Source organism: Colletotrichum lupini, chromosome 8, assembly GCF_023278565.1.
Source record: "Colletotrichum lupini chromosome 8, complete sequence".
NCBI classification, from domain to species: Eukaryota; Fungi; Ascomycota; class Sordariomycetes; order Glomerellales; family Glomerellaceae; genus Colletotrichum; species Colletotrichum lupini.
In genome coordinates, this window is record NC_064681.1 from 3,704,698 (window position 1) to 3,718,937 (window position 14,240).

A 14,240-nucleotide genomic window follows, 5' to 3' on the forward strand; every position below is an offset into this window, starting at 1 on the left:
GATGAGCTCGGGAAGACATGTGAAGGGCTTTCAGCGTGGTCAATCGTGTGTGTTTCCGCTCCCTATAACTTAATGCAAAGCCACTATAGGTTGTACTTCGATTCGCAGTGAGTCAGGTTGATCAAGTGAAATCATGGCATTCTTTTTCTCTCGCTACATGATGGTCTATAGCCTGCGATAGTATCCAAACGGATGTGATTCTTGGGCAACTTGAAGTTCTCGTAACTGGAGAAAAAAAAGGCTAGTTCGGTCTTCGGCGATGAAAACATGCCAGCAAAGCGGAGAATCGACAGGGGTCGCGATGTGCGCTAGGTTCATGAGCTTGACGTGACGAGGTCCAGTAATAAATACGTAGGCTCGGCCGATTTGCTCCAATTCGGACGACAGCACGTGGACGGTGGATGAATGGAAGCGCAAGGTAATACGGACAAACTTGGGCATACCATCAGCGAGAGTTGAACTTTTGGTCATTGGCTTGCACCTTCACGAGAGGTATGCGCCTTATGCTGGCTAAGGTAGTCTCTTGTCGGAGTCTCTTATTCATGATCAAGCTAAGGTGGTCTGAATACCTCAGGAAGTAGAAGAATTGTCTTGGATTGAAGCGTCCTTGTCTGATAAGAACTGGCCTTTAGCAAGCTGAGTTCGGCGAGCAACAGACGCGCAAGAGAGGGAATTGTTTGAGAAGAATTCTTCCTTCAGAGAAATTCCTAAGGTGTGGCTAGAGGAACACAATGTGGCTGAGATGTAAGGTTATCCGTCGCTGTGGCTTTGTGGCTGACTTATCATCAGCCACATAACGGAGTATCGCCCGGCGTTGCCTGATTCTTCCACTCCGGACGATTCCGTCCCGTTGAGCCGGCGATTGGTGCACCATTGCCGCGGTACGTACTCACCGAGTCCCGACAAGTGGCCGATAACGCAATCGTTTTAGAGCACACACCTTCGGCGGGCAACAGCAATTGACCAAATGGAAAGAACCTTGCCCTGCTGCTGCCCTGCGGGAAAGAGTCATCGCAGCGAGGGAAGCAGCAGAGAAGTGGGCCCGTCGTCACGTTGGCCCGCAGACCTGGAACCCCGCCAAAGCAAAACCTGCCCCTCCATGGCCGATTTTTAAACCCCGCGTCTTCCCCTTCTGATTGTTTTTGTGAAGTTATCGCAGACCGACGTTGCGATCGCAGCAACCCATACTTTGGACAATTCGCTAAACAAGTTGCTTGTTGCTATACACACATTCTCTCATTCTCTCGCACATTTCAATCCATACCGGACGCCATGGCTACGATTGATATCGTTCTCGGCGCCCAGTGGGGGTAAGCTGTCAACATTCTCGCCGCCCAAATTTGCTCTACCTTTTTGCTCTACACATACATGCGTCTTCTCACCTCACAATATCCCGCTTCTCTCCTTTGTCTATCTTGTGCTATTGCGCACTGGTTACATTTCTCAATCTCTGGCCAGCAGAGTGATACATGACAGACAGGGACCTCAAGGGTGTACACGTATCGGCCGTGTATGCGTATGCTCTCGATGGATCGCGACACATCGACAAACATTCACCTCTGCTGCGCCATTGAAGACCTGCCGCAGAACTACGCACTAACATATCGCGCTCAAATAGTGACGAGGGTAAGGGAAAGCTGGTCGACGTGTAAGCTATGCCCATTGACGCCCCCGGGCCCCTCTTCTGACATCCGCGATATAGCCTCGGACAAGACGCGCAGATTTGCGCCAGAGCTCAGGTTGGGTTTTTGGTACCTTTTGGATAATCAATGGCATGCTGATGGCCCTAGGGCGGACACAATGGTAGGAGTTACTCCAACTCCCGAAGCCATCGCGACGTGTAGTATCTAACCCGACCTCCAACAGCCGGTCACACCGTCATCGTCGATGGCGTCAGCTATGACTTCCGTACGTGTTTATGTCCTCGCAACGCTCCTTTGACCCCCTTATGCTGATCCTCACCATCTACAGACCTTCTTCCCTCTGGTCTCCTGCACCAAAAGTGCATCAGCCTCATCGGATCCGGCGCCGTCGTCCACGTCCCGACCTTTTTCAAGGAGATGGCCGATCTCGAGGCCAAGGGCCTGAAGAACATCCGCGAGCGCCTCTTGGTGTCCGATCGCTGCCACATCATCACCGACTGCCACATCCAGGTCGATGGGTTGGAGGAGCAGGAGCTTGGCGGCAACAGCATCGGCACCACCAAGCGCGGTATTGGCCCGACCTACAGCACCATGGCTGCCCGCAACGGTATCACCATCAGCGAGATGTTCGACGAGGAGCTCTTTGAGCACAAGCTTCGCCAGCTCGCTCAGGGTTTCAAGAAGCGCTTCGGCGACCTTCTTGTCTACGACGTTGAGGACGAGATCAAGCGCTTCAAGCAGTACAGAGAGGACCTCCGCGTAAGTTTCCTCGCGACGTTGAAATGCCGTATTGGTGACTAACATGCCTCCATAGACCTTTGTTGTCGATGCTGTCCCCATCATCGCCGACGCCCAGAGAAACGGGAACAAGATCCTCGTTGAGGGTGCTCAAGCTGTCATGCTTGACTTGAGTACGTGAATACTATAGCATATTGATTATGGATGCCTTGCTAATCTTGATAGACTTCGGTACTTACCCCTACGTTACATCATCCAACACTGGCCTCGGCGGTGTCTTCACTGGTGTAAGTTGAAGTAATCCTTGAATGAACAGACCAGTGCCCTGACATGTCACTAGCTCGGCCTCAACCCCAGAAAGATCAACAACGTCGTCGGTGTCGTCAAGTCCTACACCACCCGTGTCGGTGGTGGCGGTTTCCCCACGGAACTGCTCAACGAGACGGGCGAGAAGCTCCAGAAGATTGGCCACGAAATCGGTGTTTCCACCGGCCGCTCTCGCCGCTGCGGCTGGCTCGACCTGGTCGTCATCAAGTACTCGCACGACCTGAACCACTACACCGCTCTCAACCTTACCAAGCTCGACATCCTCGATACCTTCCCCACCATCAAGGTCGCCGTCGGCTACAAGAACAAGCACACTGGCGAGGAGTTCCCCTCCTTCCCTGCCAACATCAGGGCCCTTGATGACGCTGAGGTCGTGTACGAGGAGCTTGAGGGCTGGAACACGCCCACGACGGGCGCCAAGACGTACTATGACCTGCCCAAGCAGGCTCGCGCGTACGTTGAGTTCATTGAGAAGTTTGTTGGTGTCAAGGTTGTCTGGATCGGCACTGGCCCCAAGAGAGAAGACCTTATCTTCCGTGGATACTAGATCCAGGTGTCCCCGTGCTTTAGGAGGAAAATGAACCCAGAGGGGTTACGACATAAAGATGAGACGTTGAGTCTCTCCATGGAATTGTTGATAGAAGTTCCATTTGCACCTGAAAACAATAGATCGCACACAAGACCACAATTTTCGAGACTAGCATCTACAACGAGCTTTTGCCGCTCTTACAGTGTCACATATGATATATTGGCAGCAGTGTGTAAAGCACCGGCAGATTATCCGTAACCCCCCAGTAAGAGGGGCAACGAATTGGGACAATGACTCACATTTCGCTCAACCACACTGGCCAAATCCCAATGTCATCACCACAATCTTTTCCCAACGGGGCCGAGGAGATTCGTAATATCGACGACCCCAATTACACGGTTTACCCCCGACATCGGGAGGGGCTGAGGCATTTAGCCTGCCTCTCGGCCCCCCCTTCTCAATTCCGCCGAACAAACCAGCTAGCAAATTTTTTCACATTTACTCCAAATTGGGAGGTCGCCATTGGCCCGCTGCAGCAACATCACAGACCTCCAATCTGCCAGGGTAAAAACGTCAACCACACCCGCACAGTTCGCAACGAAACTTGAAGCCCAAACTGGGCGCAGCTGGGCACAGACGAGCATCAAAGATGTTCTTGAACTGTCTGGCCGGTTGGCCCAATGGCAAGGCGTCTGACTACGATATACCGTGGAATCAGGAGATTGTGGGTTCGACCCCCATGCTGGTCAAAATCTTTTGCCGGGTTGCCTTTTGGTTGTATTGTTGACACAAGGAGCGTTCCCGACGCTTGGTTGTGCGTTGTCTTGTGTTGTCCTTGTTCTCCTTTGAGTGTTTGTCATGTACTTGCCCTGTTTAGATTACCCCAATGTCACCTCTTTCATCCTTTTCAACACAGCTTCAGCATGTCTCTGAAATGGCCATGGAGTTTCTTTTGTCTTAAGCGATGGGCTTGTTGTTTGATGCGTCAATGCCGACTACATACGGAATCCATCGTCTTCCACTGAAAAGTGAGAGAACGTAACCGGTGTATCTTCAGTCTCCTTAACTGAAGCCTGAGCAAAAATGCCCAGAATGGGTCCCGTGAAGTCCCGGGCATCAAGATCCTTGACCGGAACCACCCCGATCTCTTCCCAACTGCAATTATCCAGGTCAAGACTTTCGCTGCCAAAAGCAGCAACATCCTCGTCGAGCAGTGCAGCATAGAACTTCCACTCAGTCTCTGAAGCTTGGATCTTGAAATTGATCTTCCGTGTCTCGTTCCCCAGAGGAAGGGTTTTTGAAAAGACTTTGTCGAGGCCAGACGCAGAGTTGAAGGCATGGCAGACGATGGCCTTAGCATCAGAGTCGAACGCTATTGAGACGTGTCGGGCGCTGTCTCTGTACATTGCTAAACCTGCTCGAAGTCCCTTTGCTGACTTCATGTTGTCGTCTAGCTTGAGAGAAGCAATGGCGTAAGTTGCCAAAGATCTTTGCCTTCTCCCGAGAAAAGTGCAAGTTCCTGTAGGACTTGAGAATCCCTTGCGGCTTGGCAAGAGTGTAACTCTGTTTTCGTCATCCTCAGAGAGCCGATACTTGGAAAAGTCGGGATCCCTGATCAAGACATCCGTGACACCGGCAGGTGGTCTCAAAGCTTGTACATCCAAGCTCGATGCAGCCTCCACAAACCCCCTCTCAAACTCCATCTTGGGCTGAGTTATCCTTGGCCAATCCCCCTCAGGCCACTCAACAGGCGTCAGAAAACTCTCACGCCCCAAGGCAGCGCATCCATCACCATCCCTCCTGACGCCGAGCACCGCAGCCCACCATGCTCCCCTCGCGTCCTGAAACAGTTCCCCGTGACCGATGTTCTGGATGTACTCATCCTTCCCATCCGCTGTCATGATCGGGTTCCCTTCGAAGCTTTCGTACGGTCCCCATATGTCTCTTGATCTCGCGATGGAAAGCATGTGGTGCTCAAAAGTCCCGCCTTCGGCTACCAGGAGGTAATACAACCCATCGACTTTATACACATGCGGTCCCTCGGTGTCGTATCTCGCGTACCCGCCCCAAATCTCTCGTTGCTCGGAAAGCTGCTTCCCGGTGAGAACATCAACTTCAACTTGCTTGATCGTACAACTCGGCTGCTTTGAGCGGTCCATGACGAAGCAACCCTGGAAATACACGCGATCATCGTCATCGAAGAACAGACTTGGATCGATGCCGTGGAAGTCTACTGATACGGGGTCACTCCACTGTCCGCTCCAGAGATCAGAGCTATGAATGATAAAGTTCTGCAAGTCGGAAGATCCATTTGAGGAGCCGCAGTTTGTGCAGACGATGTAGAATCGCCCGCGGTGGTGACGGATGGTGGCGGCGAAGAGGCCACCTGTTGCGATCATTGTGTGGCCGGTGTCAAGGGTGAAGGAGTTTGTGCCTGCGTTGGCGAGAGTGAGTTGCTCTGGGCGGTTGATTGCGTTGCCTGACGCAGCGAGTTAGCCAAGAATTGTTCTATTTTATGCGGTGAATCAATATTATACCTATATGCTTCCAGCTTTGTAAGTCACGGGAAGCGTAGATGGGTAGGCCGGGGAAGATGTGGAAGGATGAGGTGACGAGGTAGAAGATCCCATCGACCATGACGACCGAGGGGTCTGGAGCAAAGCCCGGAATGATGGGGTTCTGAAACTCTGTCATGTTTGCCATCTTCAGTTACTACGCGAGCTTCAGATGGTTCCGATAGCATTTTGACTGCTTGTGATCACGTCTCGTGGGTTGCTCGTCACTTATAAGGCCGCCGAACATGACGGGGCATTGTCTCCGTCCCCCGCACCGGAACCCGGAGTTGGTCCCGTTGAGGCCCACTTGGACATTTGACAATTCCCCGCGGAGAATTAGGCATGTTGGGCAATCCTCCGACTGATGTCGGTCTAGAGAAGCTTCCCAGGCCAGGGTTTATCTAGTCTCTCCAGAATTTCCTCTCGCCGAATTGCCATCTTGAGAAATCGTGCTTTGATGACGAACCAACAGCGAACAGCTTACTTCTGAGCACTAGTTCCTAACATAGTAAGCCTTGAGGGCGGTTCCGCTATGTAGTATGTGACCAAAGGAGTCTCAAATCCTTTGCCCACTTTAGAATCGAAAAGCTTAGAGGACAGGGCACTTGACCGTCAAAGTCGTTCATTACGATTAGATTGTTTAGCTGAAATGCTTGAACAAAACCCTCTCTCAAGCGTGTTCCGTCGCCTATGCCATGACACGGTAAACTTGATACTCATCACCAACGCTCACCGGCAGAACGTTAAAGGTAGCATAAGAGTCGATACCTTCAGGCTCAAGAGTCACAAACGCGTGCGCCGCATTCTTCTGCCTAGTACTGACCCAGAACCCGCCAGCCGGGATCCGAACCTCCTTGACCACGGTCTCCGTCGTCACAGTCGTGCGAGCAATTCCCTCATACTTTGTCCGCGCTACTTCGGCACTCGTGATGTTGAATGCCTCAACCTCGCCTTGGAAATCAGATTGTAACGTCTGTACTTCCACGCCAGTAATTCGCAGACGCTCAGCCACATCAGCCCACGCGCGTGAAAAGACATAGGCCTCTGGTCTCGCACGGGTGAGGTTTGCTACCACGGGTGTGGTGTTGAGGAACTGTACAGGAATATCAACGAGGTCTCCCGTCATCGCTTCGATGAACTGCCAAGTGATGTTGGTCGGCCGAGCAGACTCCGTAACAATGATGTCGTCGGTGCTGGCGATGAACTTTGCGCGCGCGTTTTCCACTGTCGAGAGTACTTCTTCGGCCCTATCAGCAGCCGTCTGAACGATTGTCTCGACCATCGTCAGGCCCGTTGCGACGCGGCGCTGCCAGTGCTGGTCTGCTAGTCCGATGCCTCGTGTCTCGGTCAGGAACATGATGGCTTGGGTCAGTGCAACGGCACTATCTCCGATTTTGGCGTCACCGGTGGTTTCTTCCAGAACGAGATTGTCTGTGCCCGAGGGACCGACGATATAAGGGCCCCATCGGAGACCTCGTCTCTCCATAGCTGCGGCAATGTTGTTCGCGAAGACGGCTTCGGACATGTTCCGGATATCGGGATGGATGTTTGCGTTCTTCATGGCGGAGAACTGGCCGTCTTGGGCATCTACCCATTGCTCGTTGGCCCCAAAGGGTGTAGTAGGGCTATACTCGTGACAATCTACACCGACATGAGGCGCGAAGCTCACCATCAGCTGCTTGATGTCCCGAGTCTGCTGGCGCGCAAGTTTCGTGTGGTCGCGGTTCGGGTCGAAGCTGGTCGCAAAGTATCGTTGGAAGTACGCCACACCGTCCGGATTGTATCTCGGGAGCATCATGATCTCGACTTTCTCAAGGATTGAAGCCGCCCAGGTGGCATTGGCGTCGAACCTGCCAAGGAGGGCGAGCAGGGCCTGGTCACCAGCTGGTTCGTTTCCGTGGACGCCGCCCTGCATCCAGATGCGTACTTTTGAAGGTGCGCCAGCATTGCCGTAGGTGTTCTGGCTGGTATCCGTCGGGACGCCTTTTGAGGTAGACAGGTAGACGAAAGGAATCGAGCGGCCTTCTTCCGACTTGAAGTCGGGGCTGTGGTAGGTCATCCACTCATTGCGCGCTGCGAGAGTTTGGAGGAAGTAGTCTGCCGATCATAAGTCCTTAGAGTTGGGCCGCAGAGTTAAGCATCTCAATTCAATTCGACTCACCGAGAGTGGTCTGGTCTGTCGGGCCGCTCGTGCCATTAGCAAAGGTGGCCGGGACACCGTCCGGGTTGGCGAAAGCGGGCGAGCGCAGGTCAACATGTTCAACTTCTGGGAAGTTCGCCGCTACTACTTCGCTATCCGGGACTACCTCAACCTGGTTGCTAGCATACGTGAGCTGAGCAGCAGCAAGGCCTGCGCGAAGCAGGGCGAAAGCCGCAATCTCTGGAACGTGCATTGTCAAGCACGGAGTTGGTTCCGGAGTTTTAAGGGTTGTTTGAGGTTGAAGGCGCAAGACGGTCAGGACCAACGGACAGCACACAATGCGACCATGTCTACTATTTTATTGATCCTCACCGGGGCCCTTCGGCCTTCAGCCGACGCCGATAGTGTCGCCAAGGCCTCATTTACCCTGCCCCAATGCCAGAGACGTCATGATATTTCCTCTCGCGGTACGATGATCACGGTACTTGTCCCCGAACTATGCGGAAATAGGAATGTGTTTACCTTCGGTGTGGAGGAGGCCCCTCAAAGTGTGGGGTGGAAAAGTCTTGGAACAACCTCTAAAGCTTCCAGCGGTGTCGCTCGCCAAGAGGTGTTATCTTGCCAAGACCCCAAAGGACCAGGCCGCCGGGCCAAGGAGCAATTGGGCAATCAAATCTATGTTACTTAGCATCTTTACTCATCGATTTACTCTCGTGGAAAACTCACTTTCGGCCCTTTCATCGGCGAAGTCTTGGTTTTCGACTCACAACTCTCAAGCCGGCAAGACCATAAGTGATATCGATGTCGGAAAGCTGACATGCCACGGATTATGAGACGGTGGCTACGATAAGATTAAGCCTCTTGCAAATGCTCGAAGTCAGTAATAATACAACTTTCCTGTGGTCTGATCTAAATTATGACAATAACATGTCTTCACGAAGCTTTCGGCAAGATCATGGGATCGATATCCATGTCTCAATGTTTCCTCTGACCACACAAATATGATTCTGTCACAGAAAGTGGGCCCACCCCATTTGGGCAGCATTAACTTCACTTACTTTTCGTGACATATTAATCCTAGCCCCATCCGCTGGCGATGCGATTTGGGGAGTCTACACCCAGGAGTTTAGTAAGATTGAATGGAAGAATTGTTCCTTGTCAAGACATGCATCATTGCTCCACAGGTTAATAATCGTTTTAAATCAAGACTCGGAAGCGGACTGATAGAGTCGGTAGTTCCTCACTATGAGTTTTTCGGCTTTTCTATTTCACATCTATCTTCGACTCCAGTCCGCTTCCAGATTGCTTCAACGCGCGCCCAGTCTGTTTCACGACTTCTGATACGTATGGCGAGGTCCAAGAGAGCTCAAAATTCTCAGCTCCCGCGGTGCAATGTAAAACGGTTCCGTAGCGTCAAAGTAGTCATTATAATAGTCCTTCGTCATTTGGTGCTGCGGATTCATTACACCCATCAGCCAAAGGCCATACACGGGAAGCCACTCCAACTAACCTTCATTATCCAGTCTACTGGCTCTGACCTAGAAGAACATCAGAAAACATTCTCCAACGTCATTCATGAGCTTGGGCGAAGCATACCATTTCTCAATCCACGTAATCGTACCAGGAGAGTCATGAACTTGATACATCTCGAAATACATCAGCTCGGATTCTTTCTTCATCTTTTCAATTGTCGGTTCCGCAGCCCGCAGAAATCTCGAGACATCCTGCGGCGCAACGTGAACAGTGACATGAAAGACCGTTGACATGGCTGCTTTGTTCTGCTTGAGTGCTGAAGAACGATGGTAGTCGGACGAAAGCCTGATGCGCTGATGTCAAAGCTGCGAAGCTCTGATCCCGGGGAGCTCGGCCTTTAAGTAGTCCGCAATAACAGTCGCCCCGAAGATCCGAGGCCATTGCCGACGGTAGCTCAGAGGATGAAACGTCTGATGTCTGACCAGATGTGTAGACAGCTTAGTCAGTACGCAACGGCTTGTTATGCGTTGTACTAATTCGAACTCAATTTGTGATGTCATCTTAGATGCCTAATTCTCTGCTTCGACGTGGGCAATCCTTGTCTCGTCTTCTTAATGACCGTCTTCGAATACTGGGCCAGCTAGGAATTGATCTAATCCATCGAATAGTTTGCATAATAATGCAATTCTGCGGTAGGTGTGTTGAGAAACACATGATCATGGCCTTCTTTAAATTGACCGAAAGGGCAAGAAGGCCCGCGATGGCACAACTGTGCCCTCGATAAGTTCAGGTTGAACGAATACATGTTGCTAATTGGCCTTACTCAGAACATTGCAAAAGCATCGCTAACGGCCCATCAATAACTAAAACCTGTCAATAAAGCCTTTAGTACTCTAGAAGAACCGCTCGTATTTGGCATGTCGCCATGGACCTTGAAATACCAGGCAAGGCCGTTAGGTGCAGAACCCGAGCTTCTCAGGACAGTTCCGGCTACCTAACAGTTCAAAAGAACAGAAGGTAGAGTCATGAAATACATGCCAAAAAGTTCAAGCAATGGTGTCACCGCCTTGTCGTGTACTTAAGTGTATCGGAACGGGCTGCATCAGCGCAGGCGCAACGATCAACAGCGTGCTAGGAACACAGAATGAAACAACATACGCTTGAAGACTCGTGCAATCGGCCTAAGCAGAAGAAACGGTGTTCTCCTGCTATTGTTAAGGTAAAGGTATGGAAGACCGAACAGGCTTTGAACCCAATTTGAACAGAAGTACCTTGTGCTGCTTACATGTATGGACATTAAGGCAGGCCCCGACGTAACCTGGTTGGCTACCTATGAGCATTAAAATTATCCTATAAATTTTGGATACTTTCTTTCCTCTCCGACGTTTAAACATGGAGTTGCCATCAACGACCTCACTTAAGAGACTTGCCATCCATCACCGACCCACCCTGTGTGGCCTCCTCTTACATCTTCCCGCGATCACCGATCAAATCCACCTGTCATCCATTGGATTCACTACAGATCATATCATTTCAATCCGGTGGTACGGTACAATTTATTCGAAATCTTACCACAAGCCAGCACTTATCAATTCTACCTTAGGTCAAGATGATGCCAATCTCCTTCATGATGGCCATCCTTGCTGGAATCACGTTGTCCGTGGCCACTGACGTCCCAATACGAGAGCAAGACATATTTCCTTGCAATTGTATTTTTATTTTCAACAAATGGAATCCTGTTCATGCAGATCACGTTGCTAGCTACGAGTGCTGTTATCTTGCGGGAGGCCAGTGGAACGGCACAACATGTCCCCTGAATTATCGGAACCCTCGAGAATTAAGACAATTTTCGAAATGCTGCGAAAAGAATGGGGGATTTGGATGTATCTAGAAATTCACGTAGCATCTGCGTCCCAGTTAATCTACGGGCCGAGGAGACATCGAATCTGACAGCGACGCCTTTTTCTCGCATATCGCGAACATTCAAGATCCCACCCCCGATGATCTGCCCTCTGATGGCGAGTAGCTGGCTTTTTCTCTGCTATCATCACCGACTCTCTGTCGGGTCTGTCGCACTTCAGCTAGCCATGCAAACATGAAAACTGCTGCGCTCAGCAATAACACGGCACAAGCAGCAACTAAGGTCCAAGAACAAGCCCCGTATTTCGTTGAGATATCGTGCAAGTTTCGTACGTTCGTAGCCAGCCGCAAATCTGTGCTTCTCGGCAACTCTTTTCTTATTTTCTCGAACAGTGAGAAAATGCAGCCAAGCGCCGATACGGCGAATATGAATGATAAAACCGCAAGGATCGCGCTGGCCAAGGTTGTGAGACGATTGAGTTTGACAAGGCTGGCAAGTGCAGAAAGAAGACCCAGTCCAGATGTAGCAGTGGCAACGGCAGGCAATGGGAATCCTAGTGTCAAGTCGCGCATTCCTCTGCTTTCTATCGAGGAGGGAAACCCGATGATCATGGGGCGGATAATGGCGGCTGGATCATAGCCCGCCGAGCCTCCGACTCTAAGACATCCCTGTGGGTATCTTGGCCTAGATAGAACATGATGTTTGAGTACTGCGATCTTCTCTCAGATAGTTCGTATAAATCTTATCATACTGAACTATTACAAGGTGGGGTGTCACGCTCGTGACTTACCATGTGGCAGCCGTTGCTTGACACCAACCCCAAAGCCCGAAGTCAAGAACAATAGATGGTCCAATTGACCCACCTGCTCCACGTCTGGTCGCCTCCAATGTGAAGATTGACAAACTTGTGTTGGGGACAGATATGCAAGTGGCAAGAAGAAGCCCGAAGGAAGCAACGAGCAAAGCTGCACCGACGGCTGCAAATAGCCGAGGGGACGGCATTGTGTCTAATGTTGGCGAATTGATATCGGTTATGTGAGTTAAAAACGCTTGGAAAGTCGTGTTATTTTTCGGAATAAACGATTTATTATTTGAAAATGGAAAGATGAAAAATTGTTTGAGGGTTCCGGGACGCTACTATTATACGAAGCTGATCTCAAGATCAGCACCTCAAATTGACACTACCCGCCCGGGCCTAACTACGTTCGGAGTTTTACCTGAGCAGCATCGACGACGTTGTCTCATTCTAGAAGAGCTCTACTCTAAAATCTGACTGCCAAGTTGAGTCTTCGGCTGTGTATGAGTCTCTGATGTCAATAGCCGCTGGGCGTGCCCTACTATCCAATCATTGTGAGACTAGATACGGTGCGGAATTGATCGCTGCGACTAGCAACAATCTAACATAGCAAAACCATAGGCGCTATCCGTCATCCGAGCCTTTTTGATCTTCAGAGGATCTGAGTGTGAGATCCTTCAAGGTGATCCTGCGACTTCATGTCATTGTCCCTCTTACCGTCATGATGCACATTCGGGATTAGAATTTTGGGCTCTGCCATGCGCGCAAGGAGCCGCAACATGTATGCTGAGAGTCTTGAATCACCGTACACCTTTCTTCCTTGTCCATACATGGTTTTTCAAGTGGTCCCCAAGTCATTCGGCACCTATTGCTACGTTCAAGTCATTAACTTTCCGCCGTCCTTTTCCCGTATTACATGGGTCGCCATCTCAAAGCCTTGCAGCGATAGCTTTCTCACAAAAGGTGATTTTGAGAGTGGGCATATCAGACAAGAAGCCAAGTGCTGCTGGGATTTAAGATGCGATGAAATTCCTGGACCCAATGCAAGCCCTCCTTGAATGTTGATTCGGCGGCAATATATAAGGTTGTTGCGCGATATGAAGTTAGCTAGATCTAAGGTGTATCGTTGCCCTCAGAACTGCGAAGTTGATCCTTAACACGTTACCAAACGTCAGCCCAATATCGACACCCAGAACTTGGGTTAACTTCCTGCGGTGTTCCCCGTACTTCAGGTATGATAGCCCTGGGAACTTCGACTGCACGCATTTATCACGTGCTTTGAGTGCGAGTACTAGAAAGATGGTCCAGCCCCTCTGGTCTTTCCCAGATTAGATATACCCATCGGCAAATTCTCAGCTTTATGTGCTTGCTGATGTGCTCAGCTGAGTCGTCTTTCATCAATATCGTAACAAAATAAGTAGTGCACCCCCCTCCACTTTGTGTGACCCCTCACGGGATAGGCGAGGAATTAACATTCTCGTGACATGTTCTCCAGGGGTACGTTGCTAAACTTGGCAGGTCGCCTTCCGGTTCATCCGTTCCACCGAGACCGGGTAGCTTTCGGGGCTCATAACCTTCTTAGGCCACCTTCGAGCTTCTTCTCCGGAGTGGTCGGGTTCAGTAATAAGTAATTAAGGCCTTCATCTTTTCTTCGAAATAAGAATGCAACTAAAGAAGTACCCCGCACGACGTCCCCCACAATCGCCCGGTGACAGTTCCATTACGCCAAGTTGCCAAGCTAGGCCAAGCCAAATCTCCAGCTCTTTGGTTCGATTTCCCCAACTTCTCCCTGTTAATCCGTTCTTCAAAGTTAACACAGCCTTCAAAGGCCAAGAAAGAAGGAACTTTGGACGAAACGAAGCGTTTCTTGCGTCGTTTTTCCATCGTGAAAACTCGGAACAGCAATCTCAAGCCGCGCGCCACCCCTTTCCTCGCCATCATCTCGGCGAAAAGACCCTTTTCATCAATCTGCGAGTCAGTCCCGCTGCTCGCTTAACACCCATGGCGATAGCGAAGGAAGGTGCTTTCAGCGTTTCCATAGCTTCTGGACCGTTGGGTAGAGGGGACACCCCAGGGAATTCCCGTAAGTTTGGTTGCTTGGCACGCGATCCACTTCCAAATCCATGGCATGAAGACTGCGTGCCTGAGCAGGTTGATTAAAGTTGCTTGGAGACCCTT

The 14,240-nt window shown here is 50.8% G+C and overlaps 5 protein-coding genes and 1 non-coding gene across 6 annotated transcripts; 4 read left to right on the forward strand and 2 right to left on the reverse strand.

Moving 5' to 3' along the window:
• Positions 1-1,272: 1,272 nt before the first annotated feature.
• CLUP02_15589 (adenylosuccinate synthetase) lies at positions 1,273-3,255 on the forward strand (the record flags this gene model as incomplete). The annotated part of the gene is made up of 9 exons (XM_049294513.1): positions 1,273-1,310; positions 1,577-1,648; positions 1,703-1,739; positions 1,791-1,803; positions 1,867-1,908; positions 1,972-2,402; positions 2,458-2,554; positions 2,607-2,668; positions 2,722-3,255. The coding sequence occupies 9 exons, from the start codon at positions 1,273-1,275 to the stop codon at positions 3,253-3,255; spliced, it is 1,326 nt and encodes a 441-aa protein (XP_049151659.1).
• A 272-nt stretch (positions 3,256-3,527) lies between these two features.
• CLUP02_15590 (uncharacterized protein) lies at positions 3,528-4,198 on the forward strand (the record flags this gene model as incomplete). The annotated part of the gene is made up of 4 exons (XM_049294514.1): positions 3,528-3,827; positions 3,887-3,961; positions 4,031-4,051; positions 4,115-4,198. 4 exons carry the CDS (start codon positions 3,528-3,530, stop codon positions 4,196-4,198), a joined length of 480 nt encoding a protein of 159 aa, XP_049151660.1.
• Positions 3,904-3,986, forward strand: CLUP02_tRNA272. Its single transcript has one exon. It is a non-coding gene; the product is annotated as a tRNA-Arg (tRNA).
• A 34-nt stretch (positions 4,199-4,232) lies between the features above and the next one.
• Positions 4,233-8,185, reverse strand: CLUP02_15591 (carboxypeptidase; the record flags this gene model as incomplete). Its single annotated transcript, XM_049294515.1, has 4 exons — positions 4,233-5,716; positions 5,775-5,916; positions 6,526-7,865; positions 7,954-8,185. The coding sequence occupies 4 exons, from the start codon at positions 8,183-8,185 to the stop codon at positions 4,233-4,235; spliced, it is 3,198 nt and encodes a 1,065-aa protein (XP_049151661.1).
• Positions 8,186-9,260: 1,075 nt separating this feature from the next.
• On the reverse strand, positions 9,261-9,698 carry CLUP02_15592 (uncharacterized protein; the record flags this gene model as incomplete). Its single annotated transcript, XM_049294516.1, has 3 exons — positions 9,261-9,383; positions 9,443-9,470; positions 9,529-9,698. The coding sequence occupies 3 exons, from the start codon at positions 9,696-9,698 to the stop codon at positions 9,261-9,263; spliced, it is 321 nt and encodes a 106-aa protein (XP_049151662.1).
• A 1,099-nt stretch (positions 9,699-10,797) lies between these two features.
• On the forward strand, positions 10,798-14,222 carry CLUP02_15593 (uncharacterized protein; the record flags this gene model as incomplete). The annotated part of the gene is made up of 13 exons (XM_049294517.1): positions 10,798-11,061; positions 11,167-11,288; positions 11,359-11,427; positions 11,491-11,731; positions 11,824-11,936; positions 12,092-12,278; positions 12,587-12,616; positions 12,684-12,727; positions 12,805-13,062; positions 13,199-13,364; positions 13,445-13,467; positions 13,558-13,677; positions 13,778-14,222. 13 exons carry the CDS (start codon positions 10,798-10,800, stop codon positions 14,220-14,222), a joined length of 2,082 nt encoding a protein of 693 aa, XP_049151663.1.
• Between the last annotated feature and the right edge of the window lie 18 nt (positions 14,223-14,240).